General features: G+C 45.1%; 2 protein-coding genes and 1 long non-coding RNA gene across 15 annotated transcripts in view; 2 read left to right on the top strand and 1 right to left on the bottom strand.

Annotated features, from left to right (window-relative positions):
• Positions 1-11,588, top strand: part of XPO1 (exportin 1) — a 34,911-nt gene extending 23,323 nt beyond the window's left edge. For all 4 annotated transcript variants that reach the window (XM_064709791.1, XM_064709790.1, XM_064709793.1 and 1 more), the window contains 14 exons: positions 305-502; positions 1,098-1,236; positions 2,525-2,706; positions 3,478-3,634; positions 3,742-3,905; positions 4,468-4,602; positions 5,448-5,631; positions 6,736-6,842; positions 7,198-7,392; positions 7,831-7,999; positions 8,756-8,890; positions 9,004-9,163; positions 9,258-9,354; positions 10,093-11,588. In XM_064709791.1, the coding sequence (XP_064565861.1) occupies positions 305-502; positions 1,098-1,236; positions 2,525-2,706; positions 3,478-3,634; positions 3,742-3,905; positions 4,468-4,602; positions 5,448-5,631; positions 6,736-6,842; positions 7,198-7,392; positions 7,831-7,999; positions 8,756-8,890; positions 9,004-9,163; positions 9,258-9,354; positions 10,093-10,239 (2,169 nt within the window). In that variant the 3' untranslated portion in view covers positions 10,240-11,588. The remainder of the gene's footprint in view (positions 1-304; positions 503-1,097; positions 1,237-2,524; positions 2,707-3,477; positions 3,635-3,741; positions 3,906-4,467; positions 4,603-5,447; positions 5,632-6,735; positions 6,843-7,197; positions 7,393-7,830; positions 8,000-8,755; positions 8,891-9,003; positions 9,164-9,257; positions 9,355-10,092) is intronic.
• A 2,569-nt stretch (positions 11,589-14,157) lies between these two features.
• LOC135445057 (uncharacterized) lies at positions 14,158-17,509 on the bottom strand. Its single transcript, XR_010439451.1, has 3 exons — positions 17,030-17,509; positions 15,353-15,506; positions 14,158-15,211 (listed from the first exon to the last, which is right to left on the bottom strand). It is a non-coding gene; the product is annotated as an uncharacterized LOC135445057 (long non-coding RNA).
• Positions 17,510-17,902: 393 nt separating this feature from the next.
• The window catches only part of USP34 (ubiquitin specific peptidase 34), a 117,175-nt gene continuing 113,280 nt past the window's right edge, over positions 17,903-21,797 (top strand). For all 10 annotated transcript variants that reach the window (XM_064709788.1, XM_064709789.1, XM_064709780.1 and 7 more), the window contains exon 1: positions 17,903-18,038. In XM_064709788.1, the coding sequence (XP_064565858.1) occupies positions 17,996-18,038 (43 nt within the window). In that variant the 5' untranslated portion in view covers positions 17,903-17,995. The remainder of the gene's footprint in view (positions 18,039-21,797) is intronic.

Below are 21,797 nucleotides of genomic sequence, written 5' to 3'. Positions count from 1 at the left end.
GGTTTGATAATTTCCAAACAGGCTGGTTTGGTGATGGCATTTCTAAGATGTCTTTAGGCTATTTCGGATTTAAAAACACAACACACACTTTGAAAATGACAATAAGAGATGAGAGTCCTTGGTTAGGAGTTGTTCTGCCAGTCCCAACTGTGACCTGTGATGTCATTGCAGTGTTAATGCCTCTTGTTCCAAACTCCCAGATTAATTTGGCATTTGGGCAGGATTTGGATAACTGACCTTGAAGCCATGTGCTTTGATCTGCAGATACACTCACTGACTGGGTGTTCAAACCACTCTTTTCCAGGCTCTTCATTACATGTTGCTGGTATCAGAAGTTGAAGAAACTGAAATTTTCAAGATTTGTCTGGAATATTGGAACCATTTAGCTGCTGAGCTCTACAGGGAGAGCCCGTTCTCCACGTCGGCGTCGCCGCTGCTCTCGGGGAGCCAGCACTTCGATGTCCCTCCAAGGAGGCAGCTCTATCTGCCTGTGCTGTCCAAGGTAAGGCATCCCTCCGTGCCCAAGGGAGGCCACTCTGGAGATTCACTCTTGGTGAAGTAGAGATTACACTTCCTGTAAGGAGGGACACAAGAAAATTCACCTTAGATAAAGATAGTCGATGAGATAATTGATAGTTGATTCAACTCGAGTTATAGAATCAATGTGGAAATACTTTAAGATGACACCAATATATAATAAGATAATTAATGTGATATTTCAGCTTTTTTAGATGCTTAATTTTAACATAAATCTGTACTAAGCAGTTTCTGTAAACAGAAAGGCTTGGGGTGTTAGAGTTGGAGGAAAACCCGTGTGTTTGAGAAAAGTGGTCCTTTAAAGACCCCTAATATGACATAAGCATTTTGAACCTATGGAAAGTGTAAATATTACATAGGTTGGGGTTTCTTTAAGTACTCCTCTGTTCATTGGAGAGAGAGAAGTCAGCAGCTCTATCCTCACTGGAAGAAGCTGCCATTTCTGTGTGGGTGGCTATAAGCTGTCTGTGGCTGAGGCTGCTGGGCAGAGGGCTCTGGGGACACTGGTGCAGCTGGGAGAGGGCTGGTGGTACAGGTTGATGGAGTTTGCACTTCCCCAGGTTCGATTGCTCATGGTGAGCCGCATGGCCAAGCCTGAGGAGGTCCTGGTGGTGGAGAATGACCAGGGGGAGGTGGTGCGGGAGTTCATGAAGGACACGGATTCCATCAACTTGTATAAAAACATGAGAGAAACCTTGGGTAAGTGAACTGGCTGCTGTTGAGTGCTCTGGGTTTGTGCAGCTGCATCAGAGTGCTGCAGGGTGTTATCTCAGCATCTCAAGTGTTGTGTGGGTGAATGGTTATCAGCCAGGAGTACTACACAGGCTGCACGGGGAGGAGGCAGTGCCTGCTCTGAAGTTTCCTGTTTGAGGCATTATAACCTGATGGAGTAGTAGTTCACTACTTAACCTTGTCCTTAGGTATTGCAGTGATAATGAGACATTTGAGGCAGGAAACAATATTGAAAGTCCAAATCATAACTTAAGGGAGCAAAGGGAGAGACTTGTCAGATATTCAGGACATTAGACTTTCAATATTAAATTTAGTTTCTCAAATGCAGGTGGGAACCCTGAGTGTTGAGCATGAGGTTGGTGCACTAGGAATGTGTGTGTTGGAAAGCTTGTGAGATGCAGTGTATGTGGTGTAGTGGGCATTTTTATTCTCACCTGGCTGCTGGGGATATAGGTATAGCCAGTGTTAAATTAATTGTTTTAATACATCTGTATGTGGAATGTGAAAACCAGTTTTGTTTTGTGAAACAATTACTATATATCCTGAGTCTCAGTTGTTTTGCCAAATACAGGATTATTTCTATGAAGATGCAGGTCAGGTTTGTATTGCTTATGTTGTGTCACCTATAAGAGAAGGAAAAAGAAAGGGGAGGAGAATGTGGTGGAAGTATTCTGTGGTACAGTAAAAATCTATTTCTGAACCTGGCCATAAATTGCTCTTGACTTGCTGGGATTTAGAGTTTTATATTGGAGACACTAATCCTATTAGGGGCTGATGCAAGTGACTGAGTTGTGGTACCTGAATCTTCCACCTAGACCTGTTCAGGAGCACCAGCTCCACTTCAATCGTGGCTTATTGCAACCAGCAGTAAAATACAGAGCTGGAGAAAATGTGTGGGATGACACATTGCATAATGTCCCCTATGGGCAGCCAATCCCATATTCCTACAGGCCATCAGTTCAGATGCCTTTTGGTAAAAATTTGCCTTGGTGTCACGTGGGATGTGCATTGATTTAGACTTTTCACATCACCTGCATGTGATGTTTTGCTGAGGTCCCTTAGACAATAAATTTTATTGGGAATTTCTTTAAAATAATTTGAACACATTTCTGCCTCAGTTATTACCTTGTGCTGTAATGACTTCAGGAAAGAGACAGGACACTTTAACCTGAGAGCTTCAGTGGGTTTTTATGGAAGTTTATGGAGTTGAGCTCCAGGCTGCTGCTTTCAAAGGTTCCACATTGATCTCTTTCAGTTTATCTCACACATCTGGACTATGCAGACACAGAAAGAATTATGACTGAGAAGCTCCACAATCAGGTGAATGGGACAGAGTGGTCCTGGAAGAACCTGAACACGCTGTGCTGGGCCATCGGCTCCATCAGCGGCGCCATGCACGAGGAGGATGAGAAGAGGTTCCTGGTCACAGTGATCAAGGTAGGCTGGGCACAGCCAGCAGCCTGCTCACACCCCAGGCTGTGCTGCAGAAACCAAACTTGCAGAAATACTGCCCTGGTGGAGAAGAACAAATGAATGGGAAATGTTCTATCCTGAATTTAGGGGTGATGAATAAGTTAGTGATGAACAATGCATTGATCCAAGGAGCCTTTGCATCAGATAAAATTTAGTTTATGGTTAAATGTGTTCTTTGGGGATGCAGAAGAGATGGAAAGGGATTGCTTATGAAATACAGCAGAGTGGCAAAATAACCTATGACTGTAACTAGACTTGCTCTTTTGCTGTATCTGTATATTCATTGATCAAACTCAAAGTTTGGTTAATATATGGGTAATATTTTTACAAGATTAACAGACTTTAAAAAGCCATACAAAGAAGCTTACAAAATATTTTGGTTTTGGTCATACAGAAGATGTAGTTTAATTTCTTCTATTTATGTGGAGTCTGTATTTTTATCTATCAGCTACTCACCCAGTACTGAGTAGTGTAAGGCTTGTTGAACTCCCCCTGCAGGAATCCTCAGTTATAATTTAAAATGGAGATTCCTTAGTTTAAAGCAGTGATCAGGATTTGGATAAAACTTAAATGATTGCATCATCCCAGTCTTAACAGACTTGTTTGGGTCTTTATTCATTTGGATTTTTAGCTTGATTGTGGGCAACCACCTTTAATATAGCTGCTTATGCTTGTAATGCTTTTGATGGAACAAGACAAACTTGAAGAGAAACCTAAGAATCTGTTGTGTTGTAGGATCTCCTGGGACTCTGCGAACAAAAGCGAGGGAAGGACAACAAAGCCATTATTGCATCAAATATAATGTATATAGTAGGTCAATACCCACGGTTTTTGAGAGCTCACTGGAAATTTTTGAAGACAGTAGTCAACAAGCTGTTTGAATTTATGCATGGTAATTATCTGCTTTTTTAATTTGCTGTTTTAATTATTAAAAAAAAAAAGATGCCTATATGTGGAGGGGAAAAGATACAAAAGAGTAACTACCTGAATTTCATTTAGAAACCCACGATGGTGTCCAGGACATGGCTTGTGATACCTTCATAAAAATAGCACAAAAATGCCGCCGACACTTTGTCCAGGTTCAGGTGGGAGAGGTCATGCCATTTATTGATGAAATCCTGAACAATATTAACACAATCATCTGTGACCTTCAGCCACAACAGGTAGGTTCTGTTTGGGGTTGGGGATAACTCCTGAAGATTAATGCACAGTTCCTTCCTGCTCAAATGTGGGGGTGTTTTGCAAGGGTTGAATTATATTCTTCAGTTTTTGTTAGGGACAGTGGCAGGGTATGAATGCCATGATCAAGATGCATAGCTGAGATGTCATTTGGAATGTTTGGAAGGAGAATTAAAGTGCATTTAGTTGGAATTTTGATTTCTGGAATGTCTTCAAGAAGACACTGTTTAACTTGGTGATTCTGCTTTGGGAAAGAGCAATATCCTTCTCTAACAGTTTATACCTACAGCCCTTGTATTTGGGAAGGAGGGAGTGAGGAACAATCCAAAAAGGGAAAATGGAAAATCCAATCTTTTCCAAAAAAGGAGCAGTGTGCACCTGCACACTGAATGCACAGAAACTTCATGCAGAGTGGATCTGGCACCTGGAAGAAGATACTTCCAGAGTTGATGGGAGCCAGTGCACAGTTCAAACATGTCTGGTGGAGCTGAGCTTTCCCTCAGTCCTTTCTGACCTTGCTGTTTGTGGTGTTGCTGCTCCCCTCAGGTGCACACGTTTTACGAAGCAGTTGGATACATGATTGGGGCACAGACAGACCAGAGTGTGCAGGAGCACCTGATAGAAAAGTACATGTTGCTGCCCAACCAGGTGTGGGACAGCATCATTCAGCAGGCAACAAAGGTGAGCTCTTCCATTTCAGTGTGTTCTGTGCTCAGCTCAAAAACCCTGCTCAATGCGTGCCCTCCCCTGGCTGAATTTTCACTCTGAGTGCACAGACTTGGGCTGGACTGCATTGCATGATGGCTGAGAGAGATTGATGTGACAATGGAGGTGTTGTTTTGGGAGAGGAGACTTAAATGACAAAAGAAATACCTGTTTAAATTTGATTTAAAGTACAATCTGTTACTGTACAGAATTCATTTCAGTAGTTTTTTCTGCCTCCCTTTCACTTGGCTTTTGGGTAACAGAAAAGTTAAAATGCTAAAAATACTGTTCCCTGTTCTTCCTTTCTGCTCCCAGCATTCTCTTAAAGAGAATCTTTTCTTACTTTATCTTCTGTTTCTTTCAGTCTTCTGAAAATACTTTTATCTGTGCACATTAAAGAACAACAGTCTTGCACTTCACAAGAGACAATCCATTTGCACTTAATCTAATGAAGGGCCTGAACCTTAAGCAAGTTTGAGTTACTTTTCCTACCTGACTTCTCCCAAGAACATACTGTGTTTCCATTGGACCCCTTCTATCTGTTTTCAACTTCCTAATCTCCTTAGTTTTTCCTCTAACTGGAGTAATGCTTGTAGCACTGCAGCAAATAATTCTGTGGAAAAGCAGAATGAAATGGAGCTTTATCCTGACTCTGTTGCCATGAAATAAACTGCAGGATCTCTATAAAAAGTCCATAAATTTTGAGTGATCTGTTCTTTAAGGCAGTGTATAAAATAAATTGTTTAAGCTTAGGCTTTTATATTGCAAGCCAAAGGGTGGTTGTGTTCACTAATGAAGATGAACTCTAATTTTTTTCACAGAATGTTGATATTCTAAAGGATCCTGAGACAGTTAAGCAGCTTGGTAGCATTCTGAAAACCAATGTACGAGCATGTAAAGCAGTTGGCCACCCCTTTGTGATTCAGCTTGGAAGAATTTATTTAGATATGCTGAATGTGTACAAGTGCCTAAGTGAAAATATTTCTGCAGCTATTCAGGCTAATGGTAAGAAATGCCATGTTCTCTCTGAAAATGGGGTTTAGCAGTGTCTGCCTTTGGGTTCCAGAGTACATCCCAGTTAAATTCATTTTACCCTCTGAGAGAGTGGGGAAGGACTGAAAGTGCTCACTTGAATCTTGCTTGTTAACAGATGTTGTATTCAAATAAAGAGCTCCCAGCTTTAGAGGGAGGAAGAAACCTCTATAAATGATCAAGTTTAGGAGAATGCAGAGCACCAGGGCTGCTCATTAGAATTGATAAGCATCTTGCTGAGATGCAGTGTAGGTAGCCTGTGTTCTTTTAGCTTGCTCTGGTTTTCAGTATTAAAGGACTGTCTGTAAATAGGATCTTGTTCATTGCTTCAGAAAATGTCAGCAGGCTTTGGGATGAGAGTGTGCTGCTCCAAGGCTGTCTTGCAGAGATGTAATGAGTGAAGATGCCTGAAAGTCCTGGTAAAGCAGGCTTGCAATCACAGGAGGAATTTTCAATTAGTTCCTTACTTTTACCAGCTAACCTAGGGCCTGTGGCATGTCAGCAGAATGTGCTGAATGCAGTAGCCCATTACAGGATGAGATGAGTCACTTGCTGAATTCTGTGCCAGTTTTGTGGCCAGTGCACAGCATGTACCTGGCCACTGGAATGTTCAGTGCAGCTTGGGAACTGCACAGCTGCTTCACCTTGAAGTGGCTGCTCGGAAGTCAGGGTAGAACTGGCACAGAAATCCATGGCTTTTCATTCAGCTGATCTAATGGCCAGGATTCATCATTGCCAGACACACTGAAGCTGAGGGAGCAGTTGCTGGGGCTGAGGGCTTGGTGAGCCCCTGGAGCAGCAACTGCTGTGATTGCATCAGAATGTTTTTACAACTGGCAAAGATTAACGACAAACAAAGTCTTTAATATCGTACAGATATAACAATCAAGTATTCTCTAGTTTGTTAATATCAAGTTAATTTGGTGGGGGTCTTTTTATGGTGTTTGTTTTGTTCTGTTTTTTTTTTTTGGTTTTTTTTTTTGTTTCTTTGGTTGGGTTTGTTTGTTTTGGTTTTTTTGTTTGATTTGGGGTATTTTGGCACCTCACACAATTAACCGAAGCTTTAAAATTTTCCAGGTGAAATGGTAACAAAGCAGCCCTTGATTAGAAGTATGAGGACTGTAAAAAGGGAAACTTTAAAATTAATTTCTGGCTGGGTGAGCAGGTCCAATGATCCGCAGATGGTAAGTGGATGGATTTTATACAAATAACCTCTAAGGCAGAATTGGGAAGAGCCCTGCTTTGTGTTCAGTTGTTGGTCACAGGAACTTGCTTCAGGAGGTGTGTAAAATATAATGGAGGAAGGGGAATTAGAAGAGGTAAGCCTGAGCAGTGCTTGAGACACTTCAGTTGATTTTAGCTGGGAGCAATCATAAAGGGAGACAAGGAGATGTAAGATGGAGACAGAGGATGGAAACCTCAACTTCCTGAGGAGAAGTGTCACCTGTAACTGAAGGAGGAACTAACTTGGCTGCTGACTGTGCTGGAGTCTGTGCCCAGCAGCTGCTCTGCTCTAACCTGGCTCACTCTTGCACCCAGGTAGCTGAGAACTTTGTTCCTCCGTTGTTGGATGCAGTTCTCATCGATTACCAGCGGAACGTGCCGGCGGCGCGCGAGCCCGAGGTGCTCAGCACCATGGCCATCATCGTCAACAAGCTGGGGGGACACATCACTGCTGAAATACCTCAGATCTTCGATGCTGTCTTTGAGTGCACATTAAACATGATCAACAAGGTATTCATGTTAGAAACCTGGGATGGGGCATCTCTCTCTGAACATCACTGGGATCTCGGGATTTATAAGTTTTTTCCAGTCGCAGAGCGCGTTTGTAGCGCTTGACAACATTTCTGCTCAGATGAATGTGATTGTTTTATAGTTGAGCTGTCTAGTTAGGCATCTTAAATTGCTTTAAATTTCTCTGGTTAGCTCTTGATTTAAGCCATTAGTCATTTTTCTGGGGCCTTGGAGTGCTGCACTTCTGCAGGCAGAAGTCAAATGTCAGTGTAGGACAAAGTGCTAAAATTGATAAATATTTCAATTGTAAGAGCACCACTACTGCTCAGTCCAGTGTTTCCTCACTAAATGTGCACTATGCACTGACTTGCTCTGTTTAATGGAAGATGCTATGATGGAACTTAAGGAGACTTGGCTTTTTTCCCCTTTCCCTTCTAGGACTTTGAAGAATATCCTGAACATAGAACAAACTTCTTCTTGCTACTTCAAGCTGTAAATTCTCACTGCTTCCCAGCCTTCCTGGCCATTCCACCTGCACAGTTCAAACTTGTCCTGGATTCTATTATTTGGGCTTTCAAACACACAATGAGAAACGTTGCAGATACAGGTAAATGGAAGTGTTTAATACAGATCAGAGATTTTCTGATAGAATGCTGTTCTTTTCCTTCCTTTACTTTAATCAAGTTTAGTATGTTGTTTACATGATTCTGCATTTGTACAAGGATAGAATTCCTGTCTCAGCTCCGAGGTGTCAGCCAGGGATCCATGGATGGGCTGGGATGTTTGGTTGTTGTTATTCCTGTAGCTGGAAGAGAGCCCTGTTACAGTTTCTTCTTGCTTTCTTTGCCACCTGAGCATTGGCACTCTTCTGAAATGGCTGAACATTTTAAGCAGCAGCCTAAAATGGTACCACAAAAAACTGTGGAGCCAATGATTCTTACAGGCATTTGGGGATGGGGTAAAGGATGTTTTTCAGTAGAATTTCACCAAGTAAAATAATTGAAGTTTCCATTTAAATCTAAACATTGAGACATCTTTTCCCTGTTTTAAGCTCTGGGAGATGGCTGCCCAGAGCTTCTTTCCCTGTTTAAATAGCCAACATTTGTCTGGATAGAGGATTTTGCTCATCAAGAAGTGTGATTGGCTCTTTATGCTAATGATATGCTAATGAAGTATAATGAAGCCAGAGGGGCGTGGCATGTCTGGGAGCAGTGCCCTCTAGTGCCAGTCTGGGCAGTGCCTCACAAACCCCTCACGTGTGGGCATCCTGCTGCCCATCGGGGTTTCTTGGGCTTGGGAAAAGGCCAGAATCTCCCAGCTGTTGGATATTGCTCTGCTGGTCACTGTCCATGGCTGTCTGCAGGCCTGCAGATCCTGTACACCCTGCTGCAGAACGTGGCGCAGGAGGAGACGGCTGCCCAGAGCTTCTACCAGACCTATTTCTGTGACATCCTGCAGCACATCTTCTCCGTGGTCACAGACACCTCCCACACTGCAGGTGAGCAGGGCCCCTGCTTCAAAGCCCCCTGAGCAGCACATCATGGCTCACATCCTGTCTGAGTAACAGCTGCTGCTCAATGACAGCTGCCCGTGTGTGCCTTTGATCTGCAGGTTTGACAATGCACGCCTCAATCCTCGCCTACATGTTCAACTTGGTGGAAGAGGGAAAGATCAGTACTCCTTTAAACCCTGGCAGCCCAGTGAACAACCAAATGTTTATTCAGGAGTATGTGGCTAATCTCCTCAAATCTGCATTTCCTCACCTGCAAGAGTAAGTGTGCCGTGATTCATTCTTGCTTCTGGTGGGTTTTTATTTCTTGAAACTTTATTTCAGTTTCTATTCTAACTGCTGTGTTTGCTGTTAGTGCCCAGGTGAAGCTGTTCGTAACAGGGCTCTTCAGTTTAAACCAGGATATTCCTGCCTTCAAGGAACACCTAAGGGATTTCCTGGTCCAAATCAAGGTGTGTTGGGCATGCTTTTCTCAAGAAATTAAAAGTAATTCTCAGCAGGATGTTGTTGGAAAGCTTTAGACAGTGTGGAGTTAGTGCTTGTTTGAGAAATAGAAGTTATTTTACATCTTTTTAAAATGCAGTGAGAACTCTGTCCAGTGGCTTGTGTGACTGAGTAGTGTTCATGGAACCTGTTTCACTGGGATTTCACTTACAAATTGGGTTTGAACATCATTGCTTGTGTTCTACATTGTGTACACAATCCCTATGTCATAGGACAACTGCAAAACTAAATCTAATGGGAAATAAGTTTCTAGTTTTCAGTTTAATCTAATGGGAAATCTGTTTTTAACCAGATTTTTTTTCATTCTACTTGGAATTGGGACCAGTTTTGAAATTCACTACACTAATGCTATGCCTTTATTTTTTTCTAAGGATGCTGGAATGATAAAATTGCAGGAAATAGTTTGTTAGTCAGTTTTGAGATTGCAATTGTCAGGTATTTCAGAATTGGAATGATTCTGCTTTAATGGGGATAGACTCCAGCTGCTGGGTTTGGCATCCCATTCTGTAACACAGTGAACATCTTTAAACATTGCTTTACATTGGTTGTGACCTTAGGAACAGAAAGCCATGCAAGCAGCCTGTCAGGGAACAGGAAGGGAAGATGTTCCCTGTGTAATTTTGGACGCTGTTACTCTGCCTTAAGCACTTGACAACAAACTGATGTTTCTGTGTGAATTATCCCAGGAATTTGCAGGTGAAGACACATCAGACTTGTTCTTGGAGGAGAGAGAAACAGCCCTTCGGCAGGCTCAAGAGGAGAAGCATAAACTTCAGATGTCTGTACCTGGCATCCTTAATCCACATGAAATTCCCGAGGAGATGTGCGATTAAAACAAAAATAAAACAAGTTTTGCAGTTTTCTTTCTGTACAGCTACTTTGTTGTGATAGAAGAAAACAGCACTTGGATATTTGTTGACCAAAATGATGCCAATTTGTAAATTAAAATGTCACCTAGTGGCCCTTTTTCTTATGTGTTTTTTGTATAAGAAATTTTCTGTGAAATATCCTTCCATTGTTTAAGCTTTTGTTTGGTCATCTTTATTTAGATTTGCATGAAGTTGAAAATTAAGGCATTTTCAAAGTAATTACTTCATGCCCATTTTGTGGCTAAGGGGAAAATAGGCAAAGCGTAACTTGTAAAAGACTATATTGCAAAATAATACAATTTCCTGTCAGAGTATCGATTTTTAATTCGGAGTCATTTTCTTTCTAGTCTGTCCTGCAGTCTAGGAGAAAAGGTAAAGAGTAAAGCAGACAGAATTAATTAATTGTTCAGCAGAGGATTCTAGTGCTGCGTTTGTTCTGATCAGTTAGCAGCTTTCTGGACTGAGTGGTAAGGCTATAGGCTACGTGTATTTGCAAGTTGTATGGCAAGTTTGCAGCAAGATCATGTGCATATCATCCCATTGTAAAGCAACTTCTAAAGAGTATGGGAACACAGTACAGTTAGTTATTTTTACACAGTTCTTTTGTTTTTGTGTGTGTGCTGTCGCTTTGTCGACAACAGCTTTTTGTTTTCCTCAATGAGGAGTGTTGCTCATTTGTGAGCCTTCATTAACTCGAAGTGAAATGGTTAAAATATTTATCCTGTTAGAATAGGCTGCATCTTTTTAACAACTCATAAAATAAAAAAAAAAACTGGCTTTTGAGATGACTTATACTAATTTACATTGTTTACCATGCTGTAGTGCTTAAAGAACACTACTTAAGAGCAAAATAAACTTGGTTTACATTTATTTTTCTTTCTTTGGCTTATTCTTTTATTGGATGAAAATGCTGTGATCATATTTAAGATTTGTATTTGAAGGTGTAGGAAAAGCTCCTTGAGGTCTAGATAACTGTTGCTTCTGGCTTGCCTCATCTCAAGGACTTTGGTTGTGCTTGAAGTTACCACGAACTAAGTTGGGTTCCATTTGGAAGTACAGTAGCTGTTCTGACTTACCTCCGTGGATAACTACTCCATACCACGTTACTATCAAATGCCAGGAATGAGGTACTCTTGCTCTTTCTCTCTCTGGACTCTTTGCAATTTATTTCAAAGAGGTATTGCACTGTATCTTGACTAAACAGTTAATAATAGTCCATGTTAATAACATGTGTAGACAAGATCTACGGTTATTTTTCTACCTACAGTTTTGTAGTTAAATGATTTTCACAGATAAATGAAGCAGTATGAACACTAAGGGTGTGTAGAGTCTTGGCTTCCCCCTCTGTCGTGTCTTGTCTCTGTTCTCTAGCAGTCTGTGTCGAGCTGTCCCCAGGTTTCTCCATGGATTTGGTCTCCAGGCTGTTGGGGTGAGGTGTGGCCGTTGTCAGAGCTGTCCCAGGGCCAGGCAGGCTGGGCTGTGTGTTGTGTGCCCCTCGGGGGGCTGTAGTTGGTAGCTTTGTGCTGTGTGTTCCTTTGGAGTAGAAGTGCATGAGGTAGTGGTGTTCCTGTAGGATGTAGCTGTGCCCAGGGTGTTTCCAGGCCGGGCTCTGACCCTCTGTGTCTGGGAGCATCTCCTGCTCCTTCCTGTGCTGGGCCCTTGGGCAGTGGCACTGAGCTGGCACTGCCTGGAGACCCCCCGAGACCCCATGGCTGGGACTGCCTGCAGCCTCCCAAAGCACTGCCACAGCTCCAGACCCGTTCCTTACTCTCCTTAGAGCTCCCAGGTCCGGCTGCTTCATGGCTTCCATCAGCCTGGAGCCTGCTGCTCCACCTCAAGGCAGCATTGCCTCTATTGGGCACGTTACAGTGCAGCCCTTGAGGTCCTGTCAGGGACATGGAGTGGCTGGAGAGCAGCAGCAGAGCTCCAGCTCAGCCAGGGCTGTGCAGGGCAGAGAAGGTGATTGAAATGGAAATGAACCCCAGCAACAGAGGGGTGGCAGATCACAGCCCGTGAGTCACGGAGCTCAAGGCTGAGTTGGTTCTGAACAGAAATACACACGTGTGTGTGTGCTCTGAACAGAAATACACACGTGTGTGTGTGCTCTGAACAGAAATGCACATGTGTGTGCTCTGAACAGAAATACACATGCATGTGTACTCTGAACAGAAATGCACACGTGTGTCTGTGCTCTGAACAAATACACACACGTGTGTGCTCTGAACAGAAATGCACATGTGTGTGCTCTGAACAGAAATACACACAGGTGTGTGCTCTGAACAACACACAGGTGTGTGTTTGTGCTCTGAACAGAAATGCACACACGTGTGTCTGCTCTGAGCAGAAATACACGTGTGTGTGTGCTCTGAACAGAAATACACACGTGTGTGTGTGTGCTCTGAACAGAAATACACACACATCTGTGTTTGTGCACCTTCCTCCCTTCAAGGCTGGAGTTAGGCTGAGCTTCGTGGTCTGGTTGTTCACTGAAATTTAAATGTGACCTAAACTCGCAAACAACAAACCCAAAATGTATTTTTTATGTTGATTCAAAGAGTTGTTTGGTTATTTTGATACCTTAAGAGTTCTCGAGTAACAACATTCTAATCTTAGGTTTTGCTTCCCTTTTAGATCTAAAAATTTAACTGTGGTCTTGTCTTGTTCTCTTAAGATAATTGGTGCCTTTCCCTGATCTCTGCAGCTGCTATAAAAATGCAGCTTCTGTGGAGTTCTGGATACCATTAAAGATTTGACTGGTGTGTGTGCATATTTCTAGTGCAGTTATCCTGAATGTGAAAAAAAAAATAAATAAAAGATAATGTACATCTGAGAAAGTTCTAGTTCTAATGCACACTCTGTAAATCAAAATATATGGATAAAAAGCATGAACCATCATATAAACATCTCCATAACTTGTAATTATATGTAAACCAATGTTTTGTGCATATTTCTATACAGATTTTACTAAAAAAAACCCGAAAAACAAACCAGTTCTGTGTACTCCAGGTACATTGATAAATACAAATATTTGGGGGTGTTTTCTGTGTTTACATGGATTGATTGTCAGCTGATGAAGACACCCCAAGTACTTTGTTTCAGGCTGCCATGATGTGTTTGCTACTGTAACTGAAGCAGATTATCTTCCAAAGCATTTTAGCTTAGTTGGTTTTGGTTTTTTTAAACTAGAATAATTTGGTGTGTGTTAATCTGATTGGTTTAAGTGAACTATTTTCCAATAAAGCTAATATTTATGCAAAAAAAAAGCTTTAGAAATGCTCATCTCTCTAGGAAGTTTTAAGAGTTATTGCTGATGGTTTTTAGCACTGGAAAGGCAATAAAACTTCAGCTCAAAGGGGGAAAAAAAAGAGGAAAAGGTGCTGAAAATGATGCATTAAATTGCCTGTGGTGAGGGACCAGCCTGTCCCAGAGTGCATTTATCAGTGGGTAAATGATAATTAGGGATCCCAGACTCCAGGGCTGCTGGAAGGGGTGGATAAACGTCCTTCTCCCCCTTGCTAGGTGGAGACAGCTCTAAAAACCATCAGCGAAAGAAGAATCCTGTCCACCTGCCCATCAGGAATGCTCCTCTGCACCTCAGTCTTTGACAGTGAATTTATTTTAGACTTCCAGCTTCAGGACATCCCCACCTCATTGTCCAAGGCTGTTCCTTTTCAGCCTTGGGAAAAGGCTTGGCCATTCCCATTGGGGGAATCATTTTTGGGGTCATTATCCCATGTACAGTGCACCTCAAGTAGCTAAAAGTCCCAGAGTTTACACTGCAAACCTGTGAGCACTTTTCTTTGTGTTTTCATCTGGACAGGGAAAGATGGAATTGAGGAAAGAGTATTTTGGAGGTTGAGAGTATGGAAGAAAACAAAACACTCAGATTTTCATTTTTATTTACTCCTTGTAAATTAAAAGTCACCCAGCACTTTTTCCTGGCAAGTCCAAAAGAGGCCCAAATGTCCAACAGGAGCTGCCTGGAACACTTTGGGAGTGGTTCAGTTTCTGGTGCCTCTCATGCTCAGCAATGCCTTGTCTGTACCTACATGGTATTTGTGGCCAAATTTTGAGTATTCTCTGTTATCTGGGGTAAATCAATTTGGATTTGTCCTCTCAGGGTGCAGTGACACCAAAGCCTAGTTAGATATGTTAGAAAGCTCAGAGTGCTGAAAGAGCAGTGCAAGTCAAGTTCTCAAAGGTAAATGTGGGTGAACTCAAAACTGACTCTCTTGCTCGTGGCTTCCAGTGGTTCCCAGCAGCATTCCAGGCATCAGGTCAGGGATTTAACTGGGCTCCAGTTAAACTGCCAGCTCAGTGCTGGGATGGGAATTTTGAAAATTCATCTTCTTGCTCTTAATCCAGCCCCAAACTTGGATTAAGGATTTTAGTATTGCCCAAGTCTTGCATTTATTTAAGTTCTGCTCCAGAAGGGCTGTGCTGGCACTTGACCAGAGCAAATATTCCCAGCTGAGGAGCCTGGGGAAGGGAAGAGGCCTCCTGGGGATGGAACAGCCCTGCTGGGCTGGCAGACAGAGAGAATAAAGGTTAAGAGGAAAAACCAAGCAGCAAGAGCAGGAGGCTGAGGATCTCTGTAAGCAGGCCACTGACAGCTCTTGTCTTCAGCTTGGAAGCTAACATTTCATTTAATTGAAAAGAATTCAATTTAGTCTCTAGTTAAAAAAAATAAAAAAATAAAAGGCAACCAGTGCAGTGAAAGGAATGAGGCTTTCAATATTGTGTTGTGCTCAAAAGCAGGAGTGCCTCAAGGTCAGCCATGCTCTGTGCTGTGCTCCTTCAGCCTGGCTCCAGCAGGTCCCTGCTGTCACTCCGGGCTTCGTGTGGGGCTGCCCTCAATCAGACAGCTGAGTGTCAGGAAAACCATCTCTGAGGATGTTCTGGCAGTTGGAGCCTGCTGGAAAAGGTCCTGCAGGGCCTGCTTGAGGAAGGGAGAGAGAGAGAGAAAAGTGCCAATTCAAATGAGATGATGCAGACTGCAGAGTGAGGTGCTCACAGAAACCGAAATCCTCCTGGACACACAGAAGGTAAGGCAGCACAACACCGAGTGAAAACTCACACATAAATCCTCTGATCTGCCTTTGATGCAGCTCAAGCTCTGAAATCGGTGCTGCAGAAGAGAAAGGTGTCACTACATTAACTCAGGCAGGAGCAGAGCACAACTGCAACGTTCTGGACTCCTTTTATTCTTCCATTATGTGTTCTCAGAGTAGCTGGAAAGGATGAAGCAACCAAAAGAGGCTTGACAGGGTCCAGTACATCTGTGACATTTTAATAACTAAACCAGTTAGCAATTAAATAGTTGTTATTATTGTGGAGGTTTAGTGATGTAACCAGTTAGATTAATAGCTAACTAGATTGTGCTGGTCAGATTTCTATCAATAGAAAATACATAACTTAGAAAAGACACTGCCAGGAATTAAAACATCTATAAATTAAATCTAAGCAGAAAGATCAGTAAAAAGTTTCAGGCAAGTTTTTAGGTTTTTACTCACAGTCTCTAACCTCTCTCTTGCATTACTGCCCCTTGTTATTCCCATTTGAAATACATCTGCACTAACATGTTATGTGAATTAAAGTGACAGACAAGGAATCTGTGTCTCCTGCAGACTCTCAAGTTAATTTTCTGTATTTGTTTAAAACAGTAGAAGGAAATTTCAGCAGGGAATATTTAGGAATAGCTATCTTTGTTGATAAGCTTACCATGGAAAGTATTTCAAAACAAAGCACTGACAAGAATTCTGGGTGAAACATCATTCTAGTATATTCCTGACTTGCACTGTAGCTGTTCCGTACCTGTTGTTTACAGTAAATTGTCTCTTACTTTTGAACAGCAGTGGGATTTTTAATCTTAGTTTAACAAAGTGATGCCTGGAGGATTGTTTGGAGCTGAGCATTCTGTGGCCTGCAGTGGGAGGTTACACACACAACCACCACGCTGTTATCAGCCTGGACAAATATGCACACGGAATTAAAAAAACCCAGAACTGCATCTCTGTCACCATGCCAGCAGATTTAGTTCAAGTGGAAGAAATAAGAGAGATCCACTGAAGAATTCAGAACAACTTTTTTTTTTTTTTTCCCCTCAATTGGTGATTCTTTTTGACTTTCCGCTAAACTATACGGCATCTGCATTGCGGCTATTAATAGATTTGGGTTTTTAATCCCGCGTTCGGGTCTGTGCACTGGCAGCGCTCAGATAACGCGGCCTGGCCGCTGGGTGGTGGTGCAGAAACAAAAACCGCGCTCCGTGCTGGGAGCGCCGGCCGAGGGCAGAAACAGCAGCCGAGCCCATCATGTGATCCCCATTCCACTGACATGTACCTGCGGGAGGGAGCAGCCTTCAGAGATGGCAAAAAAAAAAAAAAAAAGGGTTGGGCTTTTTTTTTTTTTTTTAAATGGAAACCAGATGTTTGCCTGAAAATTTGGCATCCACGGGTTTGAAATCTCGTTCAAAACGCACCCAAGGCAGAGTGAACTAACTGCTAGTTGTAACAGCATCAATTATGTATCCTCAATTAAAGTTTTTCGTTCATTTTCACCGTGTCATTTATTTAGAAAATACTATTTCCAACCAGTCACAGATGCCATTACTGATCGTACAGAATAAATCACGGTGCAAGAAGGGGGGGAGCAAAAAAAAAAAAAGGCAAAACAACCACCAAAAAAACCCCCAACAAACCAGGGCAGAAAACTATGAGGCAAAAATAAATTAGTTATTAATAGAAAACGCTACCGTAGCCCTCCAAACGCCCATTCCCGGGGTCCGGGTCGGCGGCGCCCACAGGTGCCCCCGCACCCTCAGCCGCGCGGCGCGGGAAGGAGATGGCGGCGGCTCTTCCGTCCCGCGCCCCGACGGCGGAAAACGCCAAGAAACCACCCCAAAGACCTGGAAGCCGGGAGCTTCCTCGCCACGGAGCTCGGCTTAGCGTGCTAAGCGCTCTCTTCAGGCGGGAGGTCCCCGAGGCAGCCCGGCGAGCGCGGCTCCAGGCACCGAGGGAAGGGGCGGGCAGGAGAAGCCGCTCCCCCGGCGCTGTCAGAGCGGCGGCGTGCGCGCGTTCCTGGCGGAGATTCCCGGCGGCGGGAGGCGGGAGGAGGGCAGGGAGAGGGCAGGCAGAGGCGCTTCCCGCCCTTCCCCGGGCGCGCGCCCAACCGCCACCGCCGCCATTTTACCCTCCCGCCCCCTTGCCTCCTCCTCCCCGCTCGCCATCCCGCCGCTCGGAACCGCGGTGGGAAGGCGGGGCGAGAGGGAAAAGGGAGGAGGAGGGACTCGGCCACCTTCGCCTCCTCCTGCCTGGTCGGAAACTGCCGAGCGGCGCCCGAGCGCCCTGTCCCCCCCTTCGCTCCCGTCGCCTCCTCCTCCTCCTTCCCCCTCAGCAAAATGGCGGCGCGTGGAGTCCCTGGGAGCCAGTGAGTGACTCGGCTTCTCCTCCTCCTCCTCCTCCTCCTCCCCGCCGCTGCCGCCGCCGCCGCCACAGGCTCATTTGCATTGATCAGCCGCCCCGGATCCCAGACCGGCCCCTGCCTCTCCCCCCCCCCCCTCCCCCCCTCCCCTTCTCTTCCCATTCCTTCCCGCCCCCTCCCTCCCCTCCCCCCCGGTGACCCCCGCCCCGGCCCCCATCAATCATCAATCAGCAGCACCGAGCGGATCAATCAATGGTCGGGAGGAGGCGGCGGCGGCGGCTGCTGCTGTTAATGAACAATGTGTGAGAGCTGCGCCGAGCTGCTGGAGGTGTTAAATGAGAGTAAGTGCGGCCGCCCTCCCCCGCTTCCCTCCCCCCGGGCCGGGACCCCGCGGACCCTCCTCTGCACCGGGTTACAGCCCCGCTTCGCCTCCTTGCTCGCCTCTCCCCGCCCGCCTCGGGCCTCCCGGCCGCGGGGTTCCCTCTCTCTGCTGCCATGGAGGAGCTCCCTCCATGCCCTGCTCGGCGCTTCCTTCCCCCTTCCTTCCTTCCTTCCCCGCTCCCCGCGGCCTGGGGCGGGCCTGCCGCCGCCGTGTCCCCGCTCCATCCCCCCTTTCCCTCGGGATCCGCATCCCCGGCAGCCGCGGCGGGGCCTGGCCAGGCTGCCGGGAGCCGCTCCGGGGCATCCGGGCCTGGGCTGGGTCCCTTTGAACCGGCAGCAGCAGCAGCAAAGGCGGCTCGGAGTGCTCCTGCCTGCCCCTCGCTGTGCCCGGCCTTGGTGCGCCGTGCAGGTGCTTTTCGGGCACCCATCCTCCCGGAACTCTGAGGGAAGCGGCGCCCGGAGGAGCCTGGCTCGGCTTGACGAGGTCGGGAAGCTGCTGCTGCTGCCGGGTGTTTGGCTCCGGGGGTGGTCTCCGGCTCCCTCCCGAAGTTTCCTCTCTCCGAGTGTTGCCGGCACGGTCGGAGGGGTGATAGAGCAGGTGTTCCCCCCGCTGCCGCTGCCATCCGGAGCGTTTGGGGCACCAAATTCCCTGTAGGCCTCGTGTATCCCTTGGAACCTGCGCTCCGCGGCAGCCAAGGTACCTTCCCAGCTTCTCAGGAGCTCTGCCTCACGAACAAAGACGAAAAAACCACCATTTGTACGGATGCTGAGGAATTGAAACAACTTACCAGCTGAAGTTTGCGATTAGAGGGAAGTTTAACTATCTCGGATCTTAAACATGGCATTTTTCCTGGTTGCACTCTGCAAATCCTGTTCCAGCAGAGTGGAGCACAGAATGCTGCCTAGGACAGGGCTTTGGGGGGAGTTGTCCTCACTCTTTGAGGCCCACTTCCATGTGCTGCTTGTTCCTCCCTAGGATCCTGCAGGAGTTGAATGTTGGCCTCCTTCTTGCTGGGGAAATAGGGTGTTCAGTGATGGGTAGTGTTTCATTTGAGAAGTAAAAATGTAGGTGTAAAAGTAACTTCTGAGAGAGTTCAAAGGCTGGGTTAAATCAGATTATGTCGATATCAGACACCAAATGGTTATTTAAACTGTAGGTTCAAAATAAGACTTAATTATCAATTGTATATGATGACAGCTGCTTGTTGGAAGAGAAAACTTCACGTGCTTTGGATGGATTGATAAGTAATCATTGCTTAAACTTGATTTGGATTGGTATGATCAAATAGGAAAATGTTGTAGCATTAAATTTGATATTTCAAGGAATCCCTGAAATTCCAGTATGAATTGATTTCTGCAGATGTTTTAAGGTAATTGAGATTGATGAAGATAGATATTTCCCTATAGATAAAGCAATGTCTTCAATCACTTTAACAATTCTTTTTTAATGTAGATATATATATGTATAAAAAACTGGAGTATGGATAATTTAATGGTTCTGCATTATATAAGATATATCTCTGCTATTAAGTAGAAGGAAATATGTCTTTGAAAGTCAAACTTCATTAGGGAAATTCTGCAGTACTGCTGATATGTAGTTAATTTCAAAAAATGCTGCTTAAGTGACATTAGGTTTGGCCTTCCCTTCAGAGCAAGAAGCCCACTGTAAATCAGCAGAACTGTTTGGGGTGTGTGTGTTTGGATACAGACACGTGAGCTGCTCCCTTCTCAGTGCATGAGCCTGAGTTGTGAGGAAGGGATGGTTTCTTTTAGAACTTCCAGTTGAGTTCTTTGCGTTCCTTAAGTAATAATGAAAGGTAGATAGTGCAAAACTGATGTCAAGCTTTGGTTTCTAAAACACTGCAGCAGAAGTGAAAAGTGGTGGTAAGGAGTGAGGTCATGGCCGGAGTGTGTGGGGCACAGGCTGCCAGCAGCTTCCTCTGCTGCCCACGGAGCGTTTGGGATCAGCTCTCACCTGAACTCCCAGCAGGCCTTCCAGAGAGGCCAGGGAGCGGCATCTCCTTCCTTTTGGAATTTTCTTGTCAACCAAACATTTTTAGGAGGCACCCTGGCCTTTGTCTTCATTCGCTGTGATGTTTACAAAGCAGGATTTGGTGTCGGTTGCGTTGCAGGTGGCTGGGAGAGGGCAGTGACAGCAGGAACACGTGGGCAGCTCCCTTTTCCTGCCCAAAAGTTCCCAGCTGAGGGCTGACAGGAGGGTGAAGCTAAGCAGCTCTGCCCCAGACAGACACATTTCCATCAGAAATGTGTCAGTGTCACTGCAGGCTGCCCCAGAGTCAGCCCCCAGCCCTGGCTGTGCAGAGCTGGGCGTTCTGGCCAGCAGTGACCTTTGGGTGGCCCAGGGTTGTGTGCTGGGAGCACTCCAGCCCCTGAGTGTGTCACAGGCACTCAGGGGCTGCCTGAGCTGCTCAGCTGAACACCTGTGGAATGGTAAGATTATTCTTTGGCCAAAATGTGTAAGTATGCATGCGTGTATTTAACATACATTGCTGTGCTTAAGCATGAGGAGCAGGCAATATTCTGTGGGTGGAATTAGTAGTGTTGGGGTTTTTGTATGTATTTCTTCTCCTTCTCTTGCAGCATCTTGATTTTCAGCATTTGATCTGCATGTTCAACCCAGTAAATTCCCTGATCTTGAAGTTATTTCCTGAGCAGTAGTAATTTGAAGTTATGCTTAGATCCAGGAACTTGATAAAATGTAAATTCCCCTAAGAAATGTCCAGACTTTAGAGGAGTTGTTGCACTATAAGACAATCTGTTCAATCAGAGCAAGCAGTCTTAATTTCTCACTGTAGGTTTCTTAGCATCATTTACATTATCCCAGGCAAGGTTTAATAGGAGTAAAGTCTATAAAGAGTCTGATTTTTCTTTAATTACTCTTCCACAATATAAACATTTTTAGTAGCCTTTAATAGAAGAAGAAAAAGGGAAGACACAATGGGCTGCTTTTTAAGATAAGGCCACTTATTTGCAAAAGGCTTAAGAACAGATTCTCACGGCATTAATTATAGGGGCTCATTTAAATGTGCACAAATTTTACAGCAAAAGTGCATTGAGGACATTCTGTGCTTTTGTGTGAACCTCCAGCATTCTGTATCCCAGAATGAACCCTGATACACTTTGCATTCCTTGGTTTCTTTGGATGCCAGCTCTTGTCAGTTAGGAGGGTTTATATTGAGTTTCACTTGTTCTTGAGCAGTATTTACATTTCTGTGCTGTCCAGAGGCCCTGATCAGCACAGCTCTGTTTTGCTAGGCACTGCACGGATACCCAGATGATCTCAGGCCCAAAGTGAGCCAGAAAGCACAGAAATGGAAGCTCAGAGGTGGGCTTGGCTGTCTCAGGTGTCTCCCAGGAGCTGTGCAGGTTGCTGTGTCCCGCTGGAGCCAGGGCATGGTGTGAGCTGCCTGGAGATGCGCGCTGTGTGCTGTGACACCTCACCATGCCAGGAACTGAGGATATGGTGCTGGGTGTGTGTGGGCTGCAGGGCTGTCCTGGGGGTGCCCCTTCCTGGCTGGAGGTGCCAGTGTGGTTCTCAGAGCCATCCTGAGCCAGTGTCCCCACAGCCCTGGCCCTGGGCTGTCCCACAGAGCCCAGCTCAGCTCCGTTGCTACGAGGTTCCCCTTTGGGACTGCAGCTGATCTTGATGTGTGTTGACTTAAAACCCTGTAGAAGATTTTGGTTTAGGTTTGGTTTGT

This window comes from Zonotrichia leucophrys, chromosome 3 (genome assembly GCF_028769735.1).
Source record: "Zonotrichia leucophrys gambelii isolate GWCS_2022_RI chromosome 3, RI_Zleu_2.0, whole genome shotgun sequence".
Lineage (NCBI taxonomy): Eukaryota > Metazoa > Chordata > Aves > Passeriformes > Passerellidae > Zonotrichia > Zonotrichia leucophrys.
The sequence above is the reverse complement of the archived record's forward strand: the minus strand, read 5'-3'. Positions and strand labels throughout refer to the sequence as shown.